Source organism: Microtus oregoni, unplaced genomic scaffold (assembly GCF_018167655.1).
Source record: "Microtus oregoni isolate MIOR12 unplaced genomic scaffold, Mior012 000004F_ref0000308, whole genome shotgun sequence".
Taxonomy (NCBI): domain Eukaryota; kingdom Metazoa; phylum Chordata; class Mammalia; order Rodentia; family Cricetidae; genus Microtus; species Microtus oregoni.
Window position 1 is genome coordinate 44,313,434 of NW_024543063.1, and position 19,036 is coordinate 44,332,469.

Genomic DNA, 19,036 nt, shown 5'->3' on the forward strand with positions numbered 1-19,036 from the left:
TTGGAAAATGAGGTTGGGGGGGGGGGGGATGATGAAAGTCTATAGGGGGACACTCTGAGTTGTTCTGCACAATGCCTGCCATAAACCCCTATTTTCCCTTTTACAGTGAACTTGACCATGTTGGGGCTCCCACAAATAATGATCGTATCCTTTCCTGGCAGGATTATGCCCACATGTTGACCTGTATTACTGAAAGAGAAAAGTTTGTTGTGCCCGTCAAAGCCAGAGGGGCTCGAGCCATCCTGGACTTCCCTGACGAGCTGAATTTTTCCACTTGCCCTGTGAAATACAGCACCCAGAAGATTCTGCTGGTCCGAAATATTGGCAACAAAGACTCCGTGTTCCACCTCAAAGCTCGCAGGTATGCATTCCTGCAACTCTGGCCTTTGATCACTTCCAGCCAACTCTGGCTGGACTAGCTTTGGGGGTGGCTTGGCTTGTTACAGCTTCAGCTGCAAAGCTGGGAGACTACATTGCTGTCGACCAGGCTGTGTCTTCATCCTAAAGGGATCGAACATTCCAGGTTTACCATCCATGTCTTACCAAATGTCACCTTCTTTAATACATAGGATGACCCATGGGAATTTATCAGCAAACCTAGATTTTTTTTTTTTGACCAAGAATTGGGAATATTGGCTGTGTTCGTTTGCTATTGATGATACACCAGGTTATCATAAATTTAGTGACTTCAAACAATATAAATTGATAATTTCACATCACAGTGGATATCAGCAGGCCTTTATCCTTTCTGGAGGTCTGTGAGGAGAACACACGCCTTAGCTTTTCATCTTCTACAGAGTTGCCCATATTCCTTGACCTGTGATCCTGTTTTTTCATCTGAGAAATGGGGGGCTATAGTCACTTTATAGAGTTTTTACTGAGGATAAAATTCATTAGCAAAGCCAAGCTGCTGGAATAATGCACGTACTGTATAACAAGTGTCTGTCCTTTTGTTTTTTTAAAGTGAGCTAATGCCGGTTGGTAGAAAGAATACTAGCTCCCCAAATATTCATAATTCTAATTTCTGTTAAAAAGAAATAAAAGATGCTGCTATGCTTGGTTTGCAGAGGAAAGCTGACACATAGTTTCCCTTCAGGAATGAGTTTTATCATATTGATATTTTTATATGTAAACAAGAAGTCAGCCGATATGGAAAAACAAATGCAGGCAGAATATCCTCTTCGATCGGTTGTCTAATTCTTAACACTTTTCACCTATCAGTTTCTTACATATCAGATACATGTAAATGCCAAGAAAGCAAACAAACAACCCCTCAGTCAACAGTGTAACATTGCTGACAAATATCTAAGACATTTCTGTTCATTTACCCATTCAGCTGTGAACAAATTACCACATTTTCCTAGCGCAGTAATTCGGAGTTTAAGTGAGGAGTAAACTCAGGGGCAGCTGGAAATCAGCGTGAGAGACCCTGTCCCCACGTTCCCACCTTACAGCTGAAGGTGGGAGGAAGAAAATGACCTAGCAAGTCCCCTCGCGAAGTTATCACCGAAGCTGTATTAGCACACACAGACTTGGGGCTTGTTTACTCTTCTCCTGTGTGGCTGTCATCACCATTCGGGTAATGACCTCCCAAGCCTCTTGCGTCATTAGATCACACTGTGTCTGACCATGGGTCACCAGAATACTAGAGGACAGGAAGAAGCGGGTAGGGGACTCCTTCTCCCTCTCCTTCCTCAGCTGAGCCCTGTCTTCACTGTGGTCCCAGCTGCCATCAGACTGGACCCCAGGATCTGATAACCCTCCTCACTTCCTCTTCCTTTTGCTTCTGGTCTAAGGATTGGGATGTTTAGCCGCTGTTGGCCATTCCTCACTGTGTGAAGGCAGGTTTCTCATTTTGCCCGTCTTTTGTGTGGTCAAGTCTCTCGAGTCCCCACCTTGCAAATTCTGTTGTTTTCCTCTCCACACTCTTTGTGAAACTGTACCTTTGTGCCTGTCCACAAAGTTGATGATTTCTAACCACATTGCCAGCGCAGTGAACCGCAGGGCATCCTTCCGGCGGTCTCTTTTCTGCTTTAGCTACATTTGGCTTCTGTTTGCAAGTGAGGCTTCTCATGTCTGCAGTGAGAGGGACGTGGTTGGATTTGTAATCTGCAGTTGGAATTTCTGCAGAGATTCCCTAGTGGGTATCCTTTCTACAAACCCCTCAGGTGGTCTGTCTCCCAGACAGGGTGCATTTGTCAACACGATGCCGAATAGACACATAGAGATAGAGCTGGTGGCCAGTGGAGAATATAAAGGCAGAGGCCTTGCCTCTTGGTCTGAACGCTTTTAGTTCAAAATACAATGTGAAACAATATCTCATAGGAAATTCTGTTAAAACAGATCTTGCTTTTGTTCTCATTTAAACAATGGTTTAAGTGATGTATAAGATAGTTCGGTTTATATATACGATAAGAAAAAGAGTTGGCTCCCACATCTGAGGCCCATCAAAAATTGTATCTTACTGTTTCATCTGCATGCGCTCAGCAAATGTCTAGGGTAAATAAGTGCTCAGTAAATGTTTATGGGATGCCTGGCCGACAATATGTCACAGAGGCAAAGCTACAACTGCAAACCTCTGCAATGACTTAAACTAAGAACACACGTTCCAAGGACTATAAAATGGGCATAATGGTCTCTGCACTAATACAAGGAGCAGCGGTGTGCTATAAAATATCCAGAGAGCATAAACAATTGCCATTCCACTTTAGTGCAGCTTTGACCTAGAACTCTAGCAGGTGACACAATGGCGTTGACTGCTAAAGGGGGATTAATATTGGGAAGAGGATGATAGAGGGTTGGGAAGCGACTTAAAGACCTAAAGGCCTAAGTTGGAAGTGAAATATCAGAGAGACCATGGGGAGGAAAGGCACTAAGATGATAGTCACCATTTAATATACCAAGACGAGACTCATGATTTTTCAGAAGACCAAATTCCATCCATAATTAAGAATTTGATATTAACGAGGGTGTCATATCAAAACTAAACTGTGTAATAGTCAGAACCCGCCTCAGACCCCGGAGGATCACTGCTCTTCACTTCTTTGTAAGAGTGTTTTCTGACACTTGATATTTTGCAGGCGGTTCGGCCTGGAGGCCTCTAGTAAAATGAAGTGCAAAATCAAATTACTGGCAGTGATTAAACACCAGTGCCTAACGCACTCTGTCCAATTAGCATCTGATGTATTGAGAGAGCTTGGGCAGCTCCAAGAGGTGAGAGTGATCCCAGGTGACTCCTCTCACTGCTGAAGAAGCTTAGTCTAATCTAAAGCTAGCAATTAGCACGCGGGGGGAAGTATCCATTACCTCTCTATAGAATTTAGAAACCTGCGGGTCCTAGAGATGTGGCACTGGCGTCACCTTCTCTGCAGAATATTAGCTGAGGTTCTGCAATAGGATCACATCCAATTCATTTCAGCATGTTCTGGTGCTACCGAGATGCATTTGGAAGGAAAGTGAAGGTGCAGCATTAGAAAGTGGAGAGGCAAAGGAGAAGTCACTGCTGTGTTGTTCTCAAAGTCAGAATGGGGCCCTGTCCTCGAGGGCCAGAGTCTTACTGAGCCGGAAGGGAGGAAAGGACCATGGGCCTTGGAAGACTCAGCATCTTCCATAAAGGAAGGATGCCTTGGCTGCTGGAAGTTTACTCCTTTTCTATTCCAATTATATAAATTGATACAAGAAGGTGAAAGTTTTATTGGTGTTCATGATTGACTGTGGGCCAGGGGTGCAGCTCAGTGGCAGAGTGCACGTCCCTGCTTCTTTCCACGGCTTACCTTGCACCAACATTAACTTCCGTGTGTGCCTCTCAATAGCTGATAACCCTTCAGCGGAAAAGGGGTTTCAGGAGCGGGACCCCACGTGCAGGCCCACAGTCGCTCCACACGTGGCAGTGTTCCACGTAAGTGGTGACTGTCAATGGAGTGTCACAAGCGGGAAAGCCGTGCATTTTCTGATAGGATCCTGGCAGTTGCAGGTTGTCTATGCAGGAGGCCGTCTGTTTGGTCACAGCAGGTGCAGTACTTGGGGGACTTTTTGGGTAAGGAGACCAAAGCCTCCCACCTGCCCCACCCCAACCGTCTGGGAGTGTGACAAGTGAGCCGGGGGTCAGATACATGTGAATGCTTGCAATTGGAATGCAAAACCTGGGTGGGAACAGATTGTGTTTGGCTTTGAATTCTGAGGGTTTGAACTTGATTGCTTAGATCACCAGGCCCAGGAACGGTGTTTGGGTAGGAGACTAAGTTGTGCTGTACGTGGGTGTGTAACAATCTCCCCAGAGCTGAATGAAGGCAAAAGGAGCAGAAATAGAAGCTCGAAATTAACTGAACACCTGAGTATATCTTTAGGTTCCTCCTCCAGCATTGCTGGAAAACTGGTAATGATAAAATAGCAATAAACATTTGTATCATGCAATACTCCTGGGGCCAGACATTATCCCAGACACCTTATCCCTTTGCTCCACACGGCAACCTTATGAGGCAGGTGCTATCTTGACCAATTTTCTAGATGAGAAAACGGCTTTTAAATAACTTGTCCAAGGTTGTGGCACAACCATTCGGTCATCTCCAGAGGTCAATGTAAAGGTCAACAACTCCAGGTTACCCTGAAGTAGCGCCAAGAGATCACCAGAGAGTTGGTATCATGTCTACTAGGAAAGGAGAGAGAAAGAAAGATCAGGGGTTGGAAGAAAAGATCCAAACAGAGGGCAACAGAGAAAGTGAATAGGTATTATTCCTGGAGGCCACAGAGATCCCAGTGAACAATCTCAGCCACCACCTCGTGCGACCCATGTGTCTTCTCTGTGCCCTCGTGGCAGAGAGCTTATGTTCTCTGAATCTGAGTTCGTTAGCTACAGGCAGACTCAGAGGATGCTGATCCCAAATGCTGTTGTAGAAGAAGTGCTCAGAAACAGCTTAGCCTGCCAGCTGCACTGCCTACCACATTACTTTGAAAAACTAGCAATTTAAAGACGTGAAATGGACCGTGAAAATAATTAAATGGACTGAATTTCCTGTTTAGAAGGAGGAGCTCCATGAGTTGTTCAAGGTGCTTCATAGTCGGGTCCAGCTTACTATTCCATTCCAGGACCATTCAGTGAAACTATCCCGTGCTGCTCAAATCCACCCTCCTGCCTCCTGACATCTGAGTCTCCAATTCTGTTTTCAAGATTCAGAACTTGCCCTGTTCATCTCCTTCCTTCTTCCTCCTGTGTGTGCCCGGGAAGCTGACCTCTACGGTTCACTTCCATAGGCCTTTTGACTTCTGTTTGGATTCAGCCAATAGGAGCCTGGGATAAGCAGTCAGACAGAGGGTGAGGTGAGGGACCAGGGTTTTTGTCAGTTATGTCTCATGAAGTTATCACAAAGCACCCACCAGAAATAACTTAAGCCAGGAAGACCTGATTTTGCCTCAAGTCCACTATAGCAGAGAGGGTAGGGAAGAGCAGGTCACTTGACGGCATGGGGGACACTTGGCTGGCTTTTTCCCTCTTCTCTTCTTTATCCTGTTCAGGCCCCTAGCTCACGTGATGGTGGCACCTGCATTCAGGGCAGGTCTTCCCCCTTTAGTCAGCCGTCTGTGGAAGCCTCACAGACTTACCCAGAAGTGTGCCTCAGTGACCCTCCCTTTGCTCACTAGGCCTTCTCTTGGGATTCCTCCTTTCCCATGACTTCTTGGGCCTAGAGACGGTAGCGGCTGGTAAGAACCCTGAAGTGTTGTGTCATCTCTTGAAGTTCCCTCCACTTCTCCCATCCCCTTAAAATGGAGCTTTGGTAAGCTCTCCTCTGGGAACTCAGATAGGGTTTCCACTATTGTGACCTGCTCTCCTCTGGACTCGCCACACTGGACTTTTAGCCCTAGGAAGGCAGGATTCTTTTCAAATAACAGTCTATTCAATATTGCAATCTCTGAGTCTTGAGGACACTGTTGACTTTTATCCATTTTATTCCCAGCAGGAACACCCCACAAATTTAAAATAAAAAAAACAAGATCCGAAGGGCAAGAACACAAACAGGAACACGAATGAATGACTGGACCTGTTGGGTCTCTCGCCTTGCTGATATGTTACTGTTACTTTAACGTTCAACCTGCTTCTTTCCCATGGGCAATCAGTACTGCACTTCTGAGCAGGAAGTTGGGTGTGAGCCCTCTGAAGATCCGGAGCCACATCTCCTCTGCTCGTCCCAAGAGTCGGAAGTATGTTCTGATCGTGCCTCCACGTGTTTTGCAGGCCTTTTTCCATAGAACCAACGGCCGGGATTCTTAACGTGGGGGAGTCCATGCAGCTAGAAGTAGACTTCGAGCCCCAGACCGTAGGCAACCATAACGGGAAGCTCATCATGACGTACGACACTGGTATGCTTCTTTCTCTTCCCTTCAGTTTCAGTTCTGGAGAGGAAGAAAGGGCAAATAGAAAAACGAGGAAGCCAAGATGTATTTTGCTGGCACAAACTTGTTAAGATTGGAAAAGTAGAGAGCCAGACTGGGAATGCGTCCACCAGAAATGATGTCGAGTCCTACAGGACTCCCACCAAATTGGCTGCCCCATACTGAAAACCTGCACTCAGAAGTCATAATGGCGGGTGGAGGTTATTTATATGTATATGAAAACTTGAAGGTACTGTTTATCCCATGTGCTTTCTGTTTGACCTATGGCTGGCTGCTATTGTCTGACATTTTTAAATGTATGTACCTCCCAGTCCAGAATATTCTTTTATGTGCCCAATAATCTATTAAGATCTCATGGCCTTAAGCCTTGCATCGAGCAAGTGTTGCTATAACATCCCGCATAAATCCCAGAGTGTATCTCTTGTCACTAGCGTCTTCTTGATGGTCACATCCCATAATTAATCATGGAAATTGCATATTGTGTTTTTGCTACTATTTAACTTACAGCCATGTCGACTGCTGTCTTTTGAAACATGCAGATGGCACTGTAGAGGAACCATTTAAGCACACAGCCAGAATAGAGTCAGCCATGGTATTGAGGTCACAGGTCAGAGCTGCTGGCTTTGTACATTTGTGTCAGAGCAACACAGTTGAGACTTTTCCTAACTCCCCATGGTTAAGCAGTCCTGCTCCATCTTGTCCAGATCAGACTACCGCACAGCCAGTGGCTTGGTGGTATGTCTTCCTGTTTCTGTCAGCTGTAATTCACTGCCTCCCAGCTAGAGAGACTTAGTTTAAACTAACTTTAGCGAAGGAGGAATCTTTCAACCTACATAAGTAGAGCCACCTCTCATAGCATGCAAGGATGTCACTTTGCAAAGCATCTGGGTCATCTTACATGAAGTCCACCAGCGGAGACTGAGAGTTCCAGCTGCTCCCCATTCTTAACGCTGAGGGCCACTGTCTTCACGTTCGATGCAGTAGGAGTGTAAAATGGAGTCAAAGAATGGTTTTAATTTTCTAATTTAATCTCTCTAATTCATGATGTGAGACTTCTTTTCATGTATAACTGGCCATTCCTATATCTCTCCTGTTTGTGTAACTCTTTTGCTTGTTCATTTTTCTTTTCTTGTTCATTGGTAAGAAACCTTTCCAAGTGAACTCTCTACATACTAATCCTAGTCTGATAGATGTAAGATTTGTCTTTTCTCCCAGTCTCCAGCATGCCTTGTCATTTCTTCAGCGACAGTTCTTGATGAGCAATGGTTTTTACGTTTAATAAACTCTGCTACCATTTTGTTTTTAAGATAATTTTTCAGCTTGTTAAAAAGTCAGCCTTTGCCCCCTCTGTGGTCACAAGCATATTCCATGTTTATGTCTCTAGGAGATGAGCTTTGAGCTGCTGTGCTTAGGCTGGAGATCCAGCCCTGACCTAATTGTGTGTGCGAGACCGGACATCACTTTCTTTTCTGATGCTCATCATCAGTTTCCCTCACTCTCACTGTCTTGCTCTTGATCACTGCTCGCTACCGCACACTCTGTGAGATTAAAACAATTCCCCCCACGCCTTGGGTTTCCATGACTTTCAGTCTAGGGAATGTTGGGTCTCCATCAAATGCCTTCATTAACATTATCATAGATTTTCTGATCTTTAGTTTTCTAATATGGTGACTGATTTGAAATGCCACTTTCTGGTATAAATACAAATTTTAAAGTTTGAGAAATCGCTGAGGTAGTTTGCTAATAATTTGTTAGAGAGGTTTATGTTCAAATTCATGAGAAAAAAATTCTGTAATTTTCATTTTACATAATAGCTTTCTCAGGTTTTTGTCTGATGAAACAAAGTGGTCTCAAAACACAAATTGAGTCCAAAGGTACAGAGAAACCCTGTGTCAAAAAATAAAACAAAAAACAAACAAACAAACAAAAATCAAGTTGAGTGTTACTAGGAATTATTCTCTTCTCTTATTCTGTGGAAAAGCCCTTCTTAAAGATTTGTGTTGTTACTTGCCTAAATGACTAAGAATTTCTTTCTTCAAGCTTTGACAGAGGTTTCTGTCCTGCCCAGTTCCCACAGTCGTTAAGTCCCAAAAAAAAACCACATAGAGGTCTACATTAATTATAAACTGATTGGCCTAGTAACTCAGACTTCTTATTAACTCTTATAACTTATATTAGCCCATTATTCCTGTCTATGTTAGCCACGTGGCTCAGTACCTTATTCAGCGAGGCAGTCACATCTTGCTTCCTCTGCATCTGGGTCACAACTGCAGACTGAGCTTTTCTCTTCCCAGAATTCTCCTGTTCTCATTGCCCTGCCTCTACTTCCTGCCTGGCTACTGGCCAATCAGCATTTTATTAAAACTAATACAAGTGACAGGATAAGAGACCATTGTCCCACAGCATTCAAGTCATACTTTTGTTTGTCAAAAGACATGTAGATTCTTAATGTAATTACTAGCTTGTTTTTCTTAAACAAATTTCCAGGGATTTTGTCATATAACTTGAAATCTTAAATTTCCAGCATAGGGTTGTTGAAGACAGCAGCTCACGGTCTCTCTGCTGCTGGGAGGGCCTCAGCGCTCCTCCTCTGTCCTTAGTTGCAGTCTCTCTAGGCTTTATCCATTTATTCATTTACTCAGAGGATCAACTATCGTTGATTTTCTTTATTGTTCGCATTTTTCAAACCTTATTTGTTTTTCTTCCTTATTATTTCCCTCAGGCTTTATTTCTTGTGGCCATTCTCAATCTTAAGGGAATACTTAGAACACTGACTTGTAACATTTAGTCTTTTATAATATGTATATTTAAGACAAAATCTTTATCTAAAGTTGGATTTATCTTCAATGCATACATATATTAATGTTTCATATTCCTGAAAACTTAAGAATTTTCTATTTCAGTTTTTCTTGTACCCAGAAACTACTTAGCAAAATATTGAATAATAGTCAAATTCTTGGGAATTTTGTTGTTAGTGGGTTTATTTTTTTCTGATTTCTTCTTTAATTCTTCCAGTGACAGAAAATGAATTCAATATGATTTCAGGCCTGGAAATCAGTTGAGACTAACATTTTTGTCCAGAGTATGTTCAAGCAGAGTAAATGTTCTCTGCAATTTGAGGTTGCATATTCCATAAATTACAATTAGGTGAAGTTTACTAATAATCATGTCATTTGGCCTATATCTCTACTTTTTATCCTTTTTTTGGCAGGTGGCAAAAGTTATTAAAATTCACAAGTATAATTATGGATTTAGCAATTTTCATTTTGGCATTTTGAAACTATAATACTTGGTATGCACAAATGTAGTATTAATATAGTTTCCTGTCAAAATAACCATTTTATCATTATGAAATATCTTAGTGCAAGTTCTGATATTACCATCTACTTGGTCTGACATTTGTGCAATAGAATAGCTTCCTTTTGATTAACGTGGACATTCAATACTCTTTTTATCCTTTTACTTTCAACTTCTCTAGGCCTTCTTATTTAAAGTTTGACATTTAGAAGAGCCAATCCCCAGGTGAATTTTTAATCGACTCTGAAAATCTTTCTCTTAATGTTATTATTTTATTTTATTATTAAATTGTTCCATTTGGTCCTTTTATATGGAATGAGAGCCCTGACATATTTGGGCTGAGGTTGCTGACTGCTGTTATTATGAGCACTGTGGGAAATAATTAATTGAATTTTAACTACACCCTTCCCATTATTAGCTGTTGGTGTCAATAGCAAATGACATTTAGAAATGAGTGTTAATATACTAAGTCAATGATGTACTTTTCCTACCTATGTCCATATCTTTGTAAGACATCATTTTCTGTCAGTCCACCAAAACCAATGTGTCAGGGGAAAAAGGTGCCCTTAGACTTTCCTTTGGGTCACTAGATCCAAGATTTGAAGGCGGGGTTTGGAAAAGCACAACATGTGCCTCTGTGCTCATAAAAGAGTTGTTTGGTCTCCTTATTTTAAAATACTGCTTATTTCATTTTAATGCATCCTTTTTAATGTATTAATGTATTGAAATATATCTAATATAGGAGTATAATTTATAATTAAACAAGTCTTCATGTGTTACAGTATAATTTAGAAAAGTTTCATTAGGTTTTGAGATTAGTCATCTTAGATTGTTCAAGTGATGGAGTCAAAGCTTGAAAGACCAGACACATTTTAATCTTGCCACCATCAAACTCAGTTCCACCTAACCCAGTACCAATCTAACCTGGTTACCAACTAACATGGTCACCATCCAACCCAGTCACAATCTAATCTAGATTTTTAGGAAGGGAAACTGAAGCCCTAAGAAACTGAGAAACTTCCTGAAGGGCGCATATCCCAACCAAAGTCCAGTTAGAACTCAGAGGTAGACCCTGGACTCCTGAAATCTGTCCTTTACACCCCAGGATATCTCCCCAGCCTTTCTCATCACTACACAAACATTCCCCTCTTTCATTTGTTGGCATTGAAATGCAGCCCATTCTCACGGAGGCCAGAACTCCAGTTTTACTTTTGTAGAAGTGTTTGAAATGACACCTACGCTTATATGGATACTCCTGTGTTGTAAAGGAAGGGTAGTTCGACCCACAATGAATATTTTGTGTGTTGAAATCTAGCTAGTCTTGGAAAAGTTAATGTCCGTTCCCTGAGGTGCTCTGCCATCTGTGGTAAGTGAATAATTTTATGAAGATTGAAGATATTATTCATTGCATAAGAAGATCTGCCGATAAGAGCATGCTTTCATCTTTATTGTAGGTTATCAATGCCCAGAACCTTCCATTAGTGTAAGGCTGTAATGATTGCCTAAGCACACGAGCCGCGGAGCCCTTCCAGTGGGTCATGGTCATTGTCTTCCCATGTCACTGAATCAGCCTCAGACTGAGCTCTCTGCAGCTGCTTGACATATGAATTGATTCAGGAAGGATGTTTAATATGGGCTAGTGATGAATGTCTTTTCTTTATGCTTCCTCAAACAATGTTCTAGAAGAAAGATCACTGACTACACCTCAGCGGGAAGTGCTCAGTCATGTTTCTAGCCCTTGTGTGGTCCTGTCAGCTGTGATCTCCCCCTCTACTTGTTCTCCATAAACCACAGCTACAGTTCTTTTCTGCTCCTGACAGGAGTTTGAACCAGTGCCCTGCTCCTTAAGGAGGTCAGATATAGTTCTTCACTAATGCTGGCATTTGCTCTCTCCCATTTGCCTGAACCAGAATTCTTCCCCCTTCCCCCTGCCTCCCTCTTTGTCCTTGGAGTATTAATGGATAGTAAAATTAAGTCTGCTTAGGCAGCTGGTTTTACCAGAAATGATTATTAGCTTTACTATATACTCACGGCAGCAGAAAAGATCACACGTAGAACTTCCCAAGGTTTTATTCATAAGAACAAAACAAAAGCCGGCAGTGTGTGGTGGCCCCCGCATGTAATCCCTGCACTGAGGAGGCCCACGGGAAAATAGTGAGTTCTAGGTCAGCCTAGGCTCTATCTGAAGTTCTACACCAGAAAGACAGTGACAAAGCAAAACAGCATGAGCAAGAGTGTCAGTTCATGTCAGGCAGACCCTCATCGGCTGTAGGCATCTGCCACCTCTAGCTTTTCTGAGATGTTTCTGAGCCTTCAGGGAAGGGGAGTGGTACAGATTAGCATTCAAACCTTAGCCCTCCACCGCCTTCTATCTCTGCATGACCAGCTGTGCATCTTTGTGTTAATCACCAGCCCCAGGTGACTGGCAGCCATTGGGGATGATGGCTGCCGTAGGTCAGGGAAGGGAGCCTGTTTTCTTCAGGCGTGCAGCCTCTGAGAGGCCGTTCGTGCTCCAGTGGATGCCCTACATCCACATACGTGTACAGGCAACACTAAGAAGACTCAGTGGGTTTTTAAAAATGAGCTCACGAAGCTGGGCAGGGAAAGTAGAACTGGGAAGAAGGGAATGGAGAGAGGGTTTGCACAAAACACATTACATGCATGTATGAAAACCTCAGATTTATGTCAATCAAACTTGAGACATGGAAACAGCACATGGCTGCTGCAGGACAAACGAATGGCTGCTCAGCTGCTCAAGTCCTGAAATTTGCAGCCGCGTGTCGAGGAAGTTTATGTAATCTGAGGCCTCTCAGAGAGACTGGTATTCACAAAACAGCTTTGTTTGACAGAAAAAGACATTTTTTTTTCCTGAACATTCAGTTACTTGGATGAGTCAGAGAAACAGAAATCAATGCCTAGTGAGGTGGTTGTCACCTGAAAGGTGACATTAACCACTGGCATAGCTGGGAAGTCGAGCTGATGGACCTACCTCCTCAGTGGCTTTAGTCTTACGTTTCTTACTGAAGAGGAGATATTTCAGTCTAGAGCCAGACGTGGGGATGTAGGCTTTTTCCCCCAAAGGCAAAATGGTGGGTTATTATTATATTTTTATATAATGCATTTTATTTTTATATAATGCTTATTTTATCTGGTTTTCTTTCTAAAGTATAACATATTTCTTTTTTATTCCTGTGAAGGCTAATAAAGAAATACCAAAAAGAGAATAGAGCGAGCAATTGATTGTGATTAAGGAGAGGAAGGGAATAAACACAAGGGGAGAGCAAAATAACAGTAACGATTGCTGGGAAAGTCCTAAGGGATCCCACTATCAGTCAGCTGCCTGAATAGCATAATATACGTGTGTAGGTCTGTGTATAAATATGCATATGCAGCTAAAATGAAATTGTCTCATCTGGGCTGACAATACGATTTCCAGAAGTCAAACATTTTCTCACAAGACCCCCGAACTAGGCATGAGAAGTCCTCTTTTGAGTGATTGATCAGGATGTCCAAGAGAAACCCAATCATTATAGACTATTGCTTTTTTCCTTGGTTGCTTAGCCCCCAGAGGTAGAAGGCAGAAATCCCAGTGGCTGAAGATATCATGGACTTCAGATGCAGGGACCAGAAGCCCTGAGCTGGAACTGACCAGAATGCCTCCTCCCTGCTGGCCAGCTTTCAGGGTACCAGAAGGTGCCATACTGTTTTCCAAAGGAGGAAAACTACCAACTGTCCTGCCCAGCTGTGATGTCTATGAACCACAACAATGACCAGCATGGCAGGAGAACCTATAGTGTCATCTAGTGGCGTGCATTCATTAATGGTAGCCAACGGCTCTCTAGTTGGACTTAAGAAGGAAATCATGCCTGTTATTGGAAATCTAGCCAGCTACCCAGGACTAGGAAAGCCACAGATCTTGAAGGAGCTAAGAGCCTCTGATGAGTGTTAGCATGTGATCTTTCTGGGTCTAGGTTACTTAACTCAATGTCATCTTTTCTAGTTCTACCCACTTACAAGGCTAGACCCTGGAGAAGGATGTGGAATCCAGAGGACTTTTATTTATTTATTTCTGTTTAATTTCAGAGATGAGTGAGTACACATTGACCCAGGGACATTTAATGATTGTATCTATGTAAGGCCTGAGCTTGAAGCCAAGTTCCTGGTGTGCTCTAAGCCAGAGCCCCTTTTACATATCTGCGCTGCCTTTGGTGCAGAGCAATGGCAATTTTAGTCTTTGCCACCGATGTGCTGGAGTTATGGTTAGAATTTAAGATGTGCCATAGTCTCATGGTCCCCTGCTGGTGGTGGTGTTCTGGGAAGGTTGCAGGACTGTTAGGAGACAAAGCCTCCCTAGGGGAATGTATCAGTGGGTATGGTCTTGAGGGCCTGTAACCCAGCCTCACCTCCAGGCTGCCCTCTGAGTCCTGACTGTAAATGCTACGTGACCTGTGGTTTCATACCCCTGCCTTTATGCCTTCCCCACCACATAAACTATATCCCCGCAAACTATAAATAAATCCTTTCTCACTTTAGTTGTGTCCTGTCAGGTGTTTAGTCAAAGACAAGAAAAGTAGCTCACGTAGCTGGTGAGCTCGGATTGCTCTGTTTCAGCTCCCAAACAAAGGGTGCTGACAAGGAGTTTGCTGGAGCAGTCTGCACTGGCCGTGGTAAATCTGACTCCGCTGTGACCGGGAGATGAAAGCACTCACTCTCCATCACCAACCTGTCCCCTTGAGACTCCATGGCTCCCCCCATGTATTTTATCTCCTATATCTGCGTCCTCTGTTGTCTCCGAGTCCTGAAGCCACAGTCAGGGATGTACCAGCTACACAGCTGGCTTCACGTTTAGTTTTGGAAAATTAGCTCTGTTCCTGTTTGGTTTTGCTTGATTGATAGTAGTAAACTTGGCAAAAATGTAATGAGAACTTCCATGAAATTTATTTTTCCCAGGACGTAATAAATGATTCTGGTTAACTTGCACTGCAGCACTCAATACCAGAAAGGGAACCAGAGTACCAACGTGGAGTTCAAGGACACAGAGAGCTAACAGACCCACACAGCCTCTGCAGCCCCACAAGCCTGCTGCTGAGATAGTAGGGCATGGAGAGCCTTTTTTAAAGGTTGTCTCTAGGCAAATGGGTATCAAAAGCTAATTTTCTGACTGTCTGGAGACAAGAGAAGAGCCCTTCCTCCTCCCCGCCCCTTGTCATATTTACTCTTCTATTTCTGTGATGAGAAACCACAGTCGAGGCAATTTATAGAAGAAGGAGTTTACTGGGGGCTTACAGTTCCAGAGGGCGAGTCCTTGAGCTCATGGCAGCAGGCAAGAAAGCAGGGGGGATGCTGGGGTAGCAGCTCAGAGCTTATGTCTTGAGCTAACTGGAAATGCTGTGGGCAAAACCCACTCCCAGTGACACACCTCTTCCAACAAGACCACATTTCCTCAAACATCCTACCAACTCAGAACCAAGCATTCAAATGGCTGATGGGGACTGTTCTCATTCAGAACAGTCCATTCCACTCCCAGGCCCCAACAGGCTTCGAGTTATAATGCGAAAATGCATTCAGTCCAACTCCAAAAGTCCCCATAGTCTATAGCAGCCTTAACACGGTTTAAAAGTCCAAAGTCTCTTCTGAGACTCAAAGCATTCTCTTAATTGTAGCCCCTTGTAAAATCAAAATACAAATTACATACTTCCAACCTACATTGGCACACAATATCCTTTGTCAGTCTAAAAGGGAGGAATGGATGCATAGTGATGAGATACTGGACCAAAGCAAGACTGAGACCCAGCAGTGAAAACTCCAATCTGTAGCTCTGTGTTTGATGGCAAGAGGCTTAGATGTCTCCAACCTCCCTGATTTCCTGATTGCAGCACACTTCCTGCACGCAACCTCTAAGGTCTTGGGGTCTCCAACACAATCCAGACTGCGTCTTCACAGCCGCATGCAATGACCTCTCAGGACCTCCATGCAGAAATCCCCTGCTATACACCTGGCCTCAGTGGCTCTTCTTATCTGTAGAAGAGGATTCCGCAGTCTCTTTATACGTGTATCCTTTATGCCTCTGAAGCTAGAACCACATGTCTAATGCAGCAAGTTCAGCTGCTTGCTTAGGATGCAGCCTGAGCCCCCTCCTTGAATTACATTTGGATAAGCGTTCCTTTGTAGCATAAGATTACCTTTCTTTTTTTTTTTTTTTTTTTTTTGAGACAGGGTTTCTCTGTAGCTTTGGTGCCCGTCTCGGAACTAGCTCTTGTAGACCAGGCTGGCCTCGAACTCCCAGAGATCTGCCTGCCTCTGCCTCCCAAGTGCTGGGATTAAAGGTGTGCGCCACCACTGCCCGGTTTAAGATTACCTTTCTTTTAAGAGCAGAAAATTCCATAGGCACTTCCCTTTGCTTATTGGAAGCTTAGCTAGGAAGGGTCTTGCCCCAGGACACCGCTCTCTTTATTCTATTTTCATCAGGCCTTTTACTAAACTTTTCATCTTTTTCTACGCAAGCCTTGCTTCCAACTTTAAATTTTCTGGTGTCTTTTTCTCTTTGAATGGTACATTTGTATTTCTTTTTGCCCCCAACTTGTCTGTATTAGCCTTGTGGCTTGGTACCTTTTTTGTCAAGGCAGTCACATCTTGCTTGCTCTGTGTTTGGCTTCCTCTGTGTCTGGGTGACAACAGCAGAATGATTTTTTCTTCTTCTCAGAATTCTTCTGTTCTCCTTGCCCCACCTCTGCTTCCTGCCTGGTTGCCCCACCTAGACTTCCTGCCTGGCTACTGGCCAGTCAGCATTTTATTAAACAAATACAAGAAACAAATCTTTACAGGGTAAAACCATTGTCCCACAGCATATATGTGCATGTATATGGAGACCAGAAGTCAGTGTTGGGTGTCTTTGTCTATTGCCCTCCTTATTATTTGAGAAAGGATTTCTCGTTGAACCTAGAGGTGCTGATTGCCTAGAGTGGCTGGCCAGTAAGTGCCGGGGGTCTGCCTGTCTCTGCACCTCCAGTGCTAAGGTTAAAGGTACACACCACCATGCTTGGCTTTTATACAGACGCTGTATAACTCAGGTCCTCATAGTTATATAATAGGCACTTTACTGAGCAAGCCACCTCCTCAGATCCAAAAGTACCACATGTTGTATATTTTCTGAATATTTAGGCTGTTATCACAGGGAGTGTTGCCCTGAGCATCTTTGTACAATGTCCTACAACTGGATGAGATTTTCTTTTTTAATAAATGCCTCTAGGTACATTTTCTGGCTTACAAAGACATTTTATATGAAGTTTTCCTGAGTAGTGAATGGACTTAAGCAATTATATAAATTTATATCTTTTTCAGCACTACATGAGAAATTTTGTTTTCCACATCCTTGCCAATATGGCACCAAAGGGGCACTGTCAAACTGCTGAATTTTTCTTAACTTGCTTGATGGGATGACATCTCATTTTACATTTATTGCATTGTTGGGCTGCCTAGCAGTTTTACCTGTTTAGTGTAAGCCCTACAGTTTTTTCTTGCATTAAATTTTTTGGATGAGTAACATAATCATATGCTTAAAAAACTAAAGAAACACTGTAAAAGTATGCATTTAAAATTCTTGCTTTCATATTTTCCCATTTATCCAACCCCCTATCATTTTATTAGCTTCTTGGATAGTTTTTGTGCAAATAAATGCAAATGTGAATACATAATATTTTCCTTCTGTACACAGAATATAAAATACAATATAAATCATTCTATGCATGTGTTTTCCCACTAAATAATGCATCTGTAGATCCTTCCTCACATCTGTGCTTTTCATACCCACACAGAGCTCTGCTTTTAGTGGTATAGAAATGAATACTTTACTTTGGCATCGACTGTGGTCTCCCTCACGGATCCCTGAAGTTGAGCTAGAGGAGGCTCCTGCTTAAGATATAGAAATGAATACTCTGTTTAGAGGTAGTGAACAGTATCTAGCCCTCTTCTCCTGCCCCATGTGTGCTTTCTCACTCTGTTCTTCTTAACAACAGCACCATATTAAACACCCCCGAATTTCATGCTCCAGCTCGTCTCCAGGATAGAATCCCAGAGATGAGGCCCAGCCAGTAATTACCAGCCAGTATGGTAATTTTGACTGATGGTTTGAGCCACGTTGCCAGACTCACTCCAGGAATGGAGAAGAGCAGGCTGTTGTGTTCCCTTCTCCTTTGACAAGAAGTTACATTTTCAAACATTTTTTTTAATTTTAACTAATTTAGTGTCTATATTTATGCTGTGAGGGTGCTAATATAAATTTGTCTTCACTTGTGTGTATTTTATTAGAGCAAATTTGTACATATTTTCAAACATATAACACCTTTTTATATTTCTGGGTTTGCAATCTTGTCCTAATCTATTGAACTGTCTTCTTGGTTTTGAAGATATATTTTTCCTTTTTAGTAGTTCATTTAAAATTTTAGACAGTGTATTTTGATCATATTTACTACTCTCATATCCACCCTTTTCCCTACCCACCCAACTTTGTGTCATCTTAAAAACAAACAAAAAACTATCAAATACAATTTTTGCTGCCTGAGTAATTTTGTATTTTATGTGTGGTATAGTTCTACTTACTGCAAACTGACTCTCCCTCCCCCCAGCTATCAGTTACCAGTAGCTGCTTACCTAGGGGTGGGACTTCCTGCCTTCTTCCCCTCTCCAAGCCGGGATGTGGTCTGGCATTGGTTTATGCAGGTCTTGTAGGTGTTATCGTAGCCATTGTTAGTTTAGGAGCCCAGCTGGCCTGCTGTGTCTGGAAACCACTCTTTCCTTGTAGTCATCCCTTCTACTGATCACTCTCTTTGTGCTTCCTTCTGCAGTAATCCCTGAGCCCTGGGATGATGTCTCTTTTGGGGGCCAAGGATTCCATAGTTTCTTATTAATTCTTTGTCCTTCGGCCAGTTGTAGGTTAATTACCATCTACTAAAAAGAAGCTTCTTTGATGAGGGTTGAGAGAAGCACTTATCAATGGGTTTAGCACCAATTAAGTAGTTAGAAGTCACTTTAATACTATGCCCATTTAGCAGGTTAGTAGTGCTAGGTTCTTCAGGAGGACATATGACCTATCTACCCATAGTGTTTTTTTATATTCTAGATACCCTCTGTCAGATGTATAAATGGTAAAGGTTTTGTTCTCCTTCCTCTTTGCTGTACAGAAGCCTTTCAGTTTCACGAGGCCTCACTTATCAATTGTTCTTTATGCCTTTGCTTCTAGGGTGCTGTTCAAAAAGTCTTTTCCAGTGTTAATGAGTTCAGGCCTACTCCCTATTTTCTCCTCTATCAGATTGGGGCAGATGCAGACTTTATAGATTTTTAAAAATGTATTTTG

General features: G+C 42.8%; 1 protein-coding gene across 1 annotated transcript in view; it reads left to right on the top strand.

Annotated features, from left to right (window-relative positions):
- The window catches only part of Hydin (HYDIN axonemal central pair apparatus protein), a 291,897-nt gene that overhangs the window by 20,648 nt on the left and 252,213 nt on the right, over nucleotides 1–19,036 (top strand). Inside the window, exons 5-6 of the mRNA XM_041650001.1 lie at nucleotides 162–361; nucleotides 6,230–6,354. Of these exons, the coding sequence (XP_041505935.1) occupies nucleotides 162–361; nucleotides 6,230–6,354 (325 nt within the window). The remainder of the gene's footprint in view (nucleotides 1–161; nucleotides 362–6,229; nucleotides 6,355–19,036) is intronic.